At 37.7% G+C, this 8429-nt stretch overlaps 1 protein-coding gene across 1 annotated transcript in view; it reads right to left on the bottom strand.

Moving 5' to 3' along the window:
* ITFG1 (integrin alpha FG-GAP repeat containing 1) overlaps positions 1 to 8429 on the bottom strand; it is a 282016-nt gene that overhangs the window by 246837 nt on the left and 26750 nt on the right. The window contains exon 4 of the mRNA XM_069082555.1: positions 6727 to 6784. Coding sequence (XP_068938656.1) covers positions 6727 to 6784 — 58 coding nt within the window. The remainder of the gene's footprint in view (positions 1 to 6726; positions 6785 to 8429) is intronic.

The raw sequence follows: 8429 nt of genomic DNA, 5'->3' as shown, positions 1-8429 counted from the left end.
CCCCCCCCCCCCAGCTTGCCCTCCCTTCCATCATCCCCCCTCTCATCCCCTTCCCCCTACTCTCCTGTAGGGTGAGATACCCTAGTTAGTGTGTATTTCATTCCCTCCCTGAGCCAAATTCAGTGAGAATAAGGTTGACCCATTCCCTTTTGCCTTCCTATTCTTCCCCTATATTGTAACCATTTTCCCTTGCCTCTTCTATGTGAGATAGTTTACCCCATTCTGTCTCTCCCCATCTCCTCTCATTATATTCCTCTCTCACCTCTTAATTTCACCTTTTAAGTATCATCCCTTCCTATTAAATTGGTCCTGTGCCCTCTATCTATGTATACCTGTAAACATATATACTACACATTCACATATGTATTCAAACGCCTGTATACCCTCCGATATAGACATATATATTTCTATTCCCTTCAACTATTTTTATACTGAGAAAAGTTTCATCAGTTACAATGATCATTTTTCTATGTAGGAATGTTAATAGTTTAACTTTGATAAGTTCCTTATGATTTCTTTTCCCTGTTTACCTTCTCATGCTTCTCTTGCTTCTTGTATCTGAATGTCAAATTTTCTATTTAACTCTTTTTTTTTATCAAGAATGCTTGACAGTCCTCTATTCCACTGAGTGACCATATTTGCCCCTGAAACATAATACTCAGTTTTGCTGGGTAGGTGATTCTTGGTTTTAATCCCAGCTCCTTTGCCCTCCAGAATATCATATTCTAAGCCCTTTGATCCCTCAGTGTAGAAGCTGCCAGATCCTGAGTTATCCTGATTGTTTCTACAATATTCAAATTGCTTCTTCCTGGCTGCATGTAATATTCTTTCCTTGATTTGGGAATTTCGGAACCTGGCTATAATATTCTTAGGAGTTTTCTTTTTGAGATATTTTTCAGGAGGTGATCGGTGGATTCTTTCAACCTCTATTTTGCCCTCTGGTTCTAAAACATCAGGGAGGTTTTCCTTGAGAATTTCTTGGAGGATGATTTCTAGGTTCTTACTTTGATCATGGCTTTCAGGTAGTCCAATAATTTTTAGAATATCTCTCCTGGATATATTTTCCAGGTCAGTGGTTTTCCCATGAGATATTTCACATTGCTTTCTATTCTTTCATTTGTTTGGATCTGTTTAACAGCATCTTGATTTCTCATAAAGTCATTAGCTTCCATTTGCTCCAATCTAATTCTGAAGCAATGATTCTCCTCAGTGAGCTTTTGAGATTCTTTTACCATCTCGCAAATTCGGCTTTTTAAGGCATTCTTCTCCTCATTGCCTTTTTGAGCCTCTTTTGCCATTTGAGTCAGTCTGTTTTTTAATGTATTATTTTCCTCAGTCAGGCTGTTGACTCTCATTTCATAATTTTCTTGCATTGTTCTCATTTCTCTTTCCAATTTTTCCTCCACTTCTCTTATCTGCTTCTTAAGGTCCTCTATGGCCTGTAACCAGCTCATATTTTTCTTGGAAGCCTTTGGTGCAGGAATTCTGACTTCACTGTCTTCCTCCTGTTCCATGCTTTGATCCTTTTTGTCCCCCAGATAGGAGTCTAATGTTGGATTGCTTCCTTTGCCTGGTCATGTTGCCATTCAATTACTTGACTTTTGGGCTTTTTGCCACAGTAGGACTCTGCCACCAGACAGGGGAGCTTCATTTCAAATGCTGGGGTTTTCTCAGCTGCAGGAGGTATTAGTTGGGTGCCGTCTATGAAGCCTCCACATGCTCTGGCAAGCTGGTCACACACCCCAGTACCTCCACCCTAGACCACAATCTAGATCCAAGCAGGTTAAAGCAAGAGCGATTACCCCTCAGACTGGTTGCTTGGTCCCCCTACACTCTGCAGGCCAGGAGCTGAAGTTGTCATGTGGCAGTGCCCTCAGTGTCTTTTTGCCCTGGGGGCAAAAGCCAATGCACTCTCAACTACTGGGTCCTAAAGTCCACACTGCATTGACCTCTCACTTTGTCCTTAGCATCTATGTGTTGATAATTCTGGAAACAGCCACAGCTGCTGGTAATCTGGAGTCCCTCCCTCCGGTGGCTGGTGAGGCCTGCCCTGGGGCTAAAATCTTCTGGGTGTGGGGCTAGTATTGGCTTCCAGACCGCTGTGCTGTCCAATTCCTGCCAGCCAGCCTTAGTGGGAGGTTAGCTCCTCTGTGTCATTTTGTGGGTTCTGTAGCTCCAAAGTTTGTTTAGAGTCCCTTTTTACATGAATTGGAGGTGGTGGGAGCCGGAGCTCTGTGGAGGTCCTGTTTCTACTCTGTCTTGACCTATTCCCTCAATTTCCAATTCTTTGCCACCACAAAAAGAGCTGGTATAAATAATTTTGTACATGTGGGTACTTTTCCCTTTTTTATAAACTCTTTGGGATACAGACCTGGTAGTGGTATTGCCGGATCAAAGGGGATGTATAGTTTTGTAGCCTTTTGGGCACAGTTCCAAATTGCTCTACAGAATGGCTGGATCACTTCACAACTCCACCAACAATGCATTAGTATTCCAATTTTCCCCTATCTTCTCCAACATTTATCATTTTTCTTCTCTGTCACATTAGCCAATCTGATACATGGGAGGTGGTATCTTAGAGTTGTTTTAATTTGGATTTCTCTAATCAATTGTGATTTAGAGCATTTTTTCATATGACTATATAGGCTTTAATTTCTTCATCTGAAAACTGCCTGTTCATATCCTTTGGCCATTTATCAATTGGGGAATGGCATGTATTCTTATAAATTTGACTCTGTTCTCTCTGTATTTTAGAAACAAGGCCTTTATCAAAAACACTAGCATTAAAATTGTTTCCCAGTTTTCTGATTTCCTCCTAATTTTGGTTGCATTGACTTTTTTGGTCCAAAATCTTTTAAATTTAATGTAATCATATTATTCATTTTATATTTCATAATGTTTTCTATCTCATCTCTGGTCATAAATTCTTCCCTTCTCTATAGATCTGACATTCCCTTCCTTTTCTTGCTTCTATTATGTAAACTTTCTTTTTAAAAATAAAATCTTATAAATTCAACATCTTACTTTCAAAGCTTCCCTACTTGCCTGTTTTCTTCTGAACTTCTTTGCATTTGTTTTCTTCTGTACATTTTAAAAAATGCTCCAATGACTTTCTTTTCTTTTTATTATCTACTTCATTTGACCTCGTCACCTACACCACCCCCTGCCCATACCTCCAATACCTTAATGGACTGTGAGATGCTACCTGGTTCAGTGGATGGAGAAAAGATGTCTGAATCAGGAATATTTGGGTTTAAAGCCTTGCCTATTACACCTATTGGCTGTAGGATGCAGGCCAAATCTCTTAACCTCTCAGTGACCCAAACAACTCTAAAAGTCTAAAATGGAGAAAAAGAGTCAATGTACATGGGAAAAAGTTTTTTACCAAGAGCACTCTAAAACGATGAAATCAAAGGTCTAGTAAAAACACATACAAACACACAATAATTTATTCAACCATCTCCCTACATAACCAGTCAAACCCCAGGATTCCATGACCCCTTGCCATGCTCATTACTTACCATATTACTTTCTCTCCTTACATTTGTATATGTCTTGCTCATACATAATTATTTTTATGTTGTCTCCCTCATCAACCTATACATTACTTGAAAGCAGGGACTATCTTTTGCCTATCCCCAAGTGCTTAGTGCACAGCCTCTCAGAAAGTAGGAGCTTAATAAATACTTAGAAGTTGGCTGAGTAATATCTGATACCAGTTGAAGATCAAAGATCTCTGAGATTTCTGTCCTGAGGGAGACAACTTATTTCATGAGTAAGCCTCGGGGTAGAGTTAGCATGGCTGATGACTGTCAAGTGAGCATTTTAAATATATCAAATCCTTGGGACAGCTAGGTGGTGCAGTGAATAGAACACTGGCCCTGAAGTCAGGAGGACCTGAGTTCAAATCCGGCCTCAGACACTTAATGCTTAGTAGCTGTGTGACCCTGGGCAAGTCACTTAACCCCAAATGCCTTGCTTTCCTCCATCAAAAATAATATGTCAAACCCTTTTATAATAAGTTAGCTCCAGGATCCCACCTTGGTCACCAAGAGTAAGAGGTCTATCATGTGCCCTGTCCTTATACCCTAACTCCATCCTATATTCTCATCAGTTTTGATTCTTGCTCAGGGACTGATAACCAAATCAGCAATACCATTGCTTACCTAAACAAAACTATGATCTACTATTATGGTTCAATTCAACTGATTGCCTAGACTGAAGCTTCCTTCCTCAACTACCATTCCTCCTGACTCCCTCATAGCCTTCTATCCAGCCTCAATCTCATCACACTGTACCCTGTCCTTCCATTGTGCCTTTGGAATCCCAGTTCTACAGCTAACAAATTAATCTTTATATAAGGCAAGTGCCCTACTCCTGCAAATTATTTTGCATATATTTTATATGTTTACTATGTACCTATTGTCTAGGTATTGTTTCATTTATGGTTTTGTGCTTTTAACTCTTAGCCTATCACATAACAGAAGCTTAACAAATGCATGGTGCTGGTTAGAGGACCATTAGCATAGAATAGTGCATATATTTTCAGGCTATTATTTTTGATGTACTGATGGTTTTACTGATTACTGTTTCTATTCTTCCTCTTTCCCTTAAAAAAATTCTTTGGAGAAATTTATGCATAAGCAAAATATATCAATATTTTATTTTAAAAAAAGATACCTTCTTGTCCCTTGTCAAGCACCTATCACTCATACTTTAAACTGAATCAGAAAATAAATTCCTCAAAACAATTTATAGTTATATAAAAAATACTCTAAATCAGTATTGATTAGATAAATGCAAATTAACATAACCTTGAGAAATAAAAAATGCACAGTGAATTCAATTACTATTGGATGTTGAATTATTTGAAATGACAAATAATGCTTTTTTAAAGTCACTGAATTTTTCTTTTTGATAACATTTTCAGGGTATATTGTAAACAGTGGCATTAGAGGGTAAAAAGATATAGATTTGTGCACCTTTTATTATGTATTTTGAAATTCCTTTCCCAAAGTATTCTACTAGATTACAATTCAAGAAAAAATGGATGCGTTCCTTTCTCTCCACAACTCTGCTAAAACTGAGGTTCACTATTAAAAAAAAATTTTTTTTCACCAATTTGGTGGGTATGAGATGGTGCTTCTGAATTAAAAAAAAATATTTAACCCCCTATTAGTGAGGTTGCTTATTTTTAAAGTGATGATTGATAATTTGTGTTTCCTCTTTGATAAAGTCTATGTCCATTTTCAATTTATTGATTAGGAATTAGGAGTTTCCATGGCACGTTAACAGTGTCTATGTTTTACATGTCATTTTTTCTTCATATTTGCTATAAATATTTGCCATACATATTCTTCCCAAGTTATTTTTCTTTTGAAATTTGCCATGGATGGACCTTTGGGAATGGAGTCAGGGCGACCTTGTTTCAAACCTGGCCTAAGACATTGAAAAGTGGGGGCTTTTGAGTAAGTCACTTAACCTCTGTCTCAGTTTCTTCACCTGTAAAATGGGGATAATAATAGCACCTATCTTGTAGGTTTGTTTTGAAGATAAAACTGTGATAATATTTGTAAAGTAACCTGCAAACTTCACATCATTACATAAAAGCTAGCTATTAGTATTACTTGTTGTATAGAAAATTATTATTTTAATATAATCAATCATGTCAACTTTTGTCTCCAATAATTCCTTCTTTTATTTAATAGAAACAAAGTAGTTTCCTCTTTATAAAGAGAAAAACATGGATCACACCTGAGATTTCTATCGTGTTGTAAACCCAACAGTGATGAAAACTCCCTCTGCCAATGTAGTCTGGCTTCTTTGCATCTTATAATTTCAGCGAGCTGACTAGAGCAGTAAGAGGTTAACTGATTTGTCTGTGGTCACATGGTTAGTATGTGTCAGAAGCAGGACTGGAACCCCATTCCTCCTGATTTCTAGTTTGACTGGCTAGTCACTACACCATTCTGCTTTTCCATAACTTAGATGAATACATAATCTCATTTTTCTGTCTTTTTATAGGATTTTTTTAATGTTTAAGACATTGATCCAATTGGAACTCAGTGATGTATTTGGTATAATATATATGTATCCATTTCCTACTTTATTGCTAATCAGTTTTCCTAAGAACATTTGTCAAAAAACGCATTGTAAGTTTTTATTTTCCATAGGCTAATCAAATAACAGTATTTTGAATGTATTTGGTTAATAAGTGATATCTTTAATGTGTTCCACTGATTCATTTCTCTCTTGCCAGACAGTTTTGGAGAAATCTGCTTTCTATTATGTCTTAAAATTTCCAAATTACAAGTGTAACTGTTATGAATGTTAGTATCAAGGTCTTTATGCATCTTGCAAGAAGACCCTTTACCTGCCTTCTAAGCCCCACTTGAATTAAACCCAAATATTTCAAAACACAATTATCCCAAATCAGTTCCCTTTTTTGTATAGCATTATTCCCAAACTCAGAACTGCTCCATAAAGCAATTAGATCAAAGCAACTGAACAGTTAATTTTTTAAACATTACTTCTGTCTTTCCCCCAGTGTTTGTTTTTCATTTTGTTCTATTTTGATGATGGGATGATAGATTTAAACCATGATAGTCACATAACTTGGTTTCAATACTTGACAGCATAATTTCATATCTGATGAGATATGATTTATTATCAATTTTATTTTAGTAAGTTTTAAGTTATTATAGAAAAGCCATAGTAGATACTTACTCCATAATTAGTGGTTCATCATGAAATGTCCTATTGAAAACAGTCTTATTGTGAGGATCTGAAGGATAAAAAGTAAATTTATGGAATCAGTTATTTGACATACTTTGACAACTGGGTTCTAAAAGGAAATATCATCCTTTAGGTTTTTCAAAGTTCCCCTGAGCTTCAACCATATATCACCAACTTCCCAATAAGCATTTCTAACTGTCCCATAGACATCTCAAATTCAACATGTCTAAAAGAGCCCTCTCCTCTTTCAAATGGCCTGTCTCTGCAAAAAGCACCCTTCTTTTAGTTTCCCAAGTTTGCAACATCATCACTGTGTTCAGTTGCCAGATCTTGCTGTTCTTATCTCTCTCACATCTCTCACACATGATCCTTCCTCTCCATTCACATAGCCACCACCTCAATTTAGGTCTGCATCATCTCTTGCCTAAGCTTTCGAAAGAACTTCATAATTAGTTTCCCTCCTTCAAGTCCCTTTCCATACCAGTTTATCTTCTACACAGTTGCCAATGCAATTTCTCTTAAACATTGATGAGTATTATTAGGCCTATGGAGAAGGAGGGAAACTATTCCATCTCACTTCATTGCTAGGTCTTGCCACACCATCCCAATCACCTGCTAGGGCCTACTTAAGGAGGAAAATACAATTCCATTGCCAAAAGAAACTCCTCTATCAGTCATTAACCTACTTGAACTAATTTTTCAATGATTAACAAACTCCCATACCATCATACTCTTCTTTCTCAATGACTCTGAACTCATGGATCATTCTAACTGTGGTGCCGCCTGCTCCCATATTCTCATCCCCCTCAATCCAACCTCCTCTCACCCTGTCCTCTGACAAATCTCTAAGATTCCCACCTTTCACTGTGTTCTTTGGGAGGCCTGTTCCATAGTTAACAAAATTGTTTTTGTCTTAAATCTTTTGCATTCCTGATCCTTCTATCTTCTGAAATTCACTGAAATCTTGTTCCTCAAGATGTGAAGCAGGAATACTCCTTGTTCCACACTGTCACTTCCAGGCTATCCCCCTATCATCATCACTCAGTAATGTCTCTTCATCTGAGGTTCACTCAATCCATATTTACCACACAATCAAGATTCTGGTAGCTGTGGTCTATTGACCTCCAGGTCACTCCCCCTTTTCCCTCAATGAGTTCAGTGTTTGGTTCACTGTCTTCCTTTTCTCCTCAACTCCTGCCATCATGCCAGGGAACTTCAATATATATCTGATGCTCCTGCAAAGACACCTTAAGTTCCCAGTTCCTTAACTTACTCATTTTCCTTGACTTACTCTTCCACTCCACCTCAGCATCACAAGATGATCATATCCTTGATCTTGCCATCAACTACAAATGCACCACTTCCACGTTCATGACCTCTGAAAATCCCCTATATGATTACAATCTGTTGTCATTCCACTTCTCCCTCTGCTTTGCAACCACAAATCCTATTCTACACATCCTTACTGTGACCTCCAATCTCTTAAACTCTCAGTTATTTCTCAGACCATTATCCTTGCACTGGTTACATTCTTCTCCCATCTTCATCTTGACCCCATGGTGAATCAGTTCAACTCTATACTGTCCTCTTCTGTTCCTTGTCTCCTTATCCTATTTCTAACTGTATCATGCCAAGCTTCAGCCTTGAATAATTCTTGCCATCTACTGCTTTTGCTCATATTCACTTGCTGCTGA

The sequence above is a fragment of the Petaurus breviceps genome, unplaced genomic scaffold, assembly GCF_028583685.1.
Source record: "Petaurus breviceps papuanus isolate PSGF00001 unplaced genomic scaffold, PetGlider_PUasm1.0 171, whole genome shotgun sequence".
NCBI lineage: Eukaryota > Metazoa > Chordata > Mammalia > Diprotodontia > Petauridae > Petaurus > Petaurus breviceps.
The sequence above is the reverse complement of the archived record's forward strand: the minus strand, read 5'-3'. Positions and strand labels throughout refer to the sequence as shown.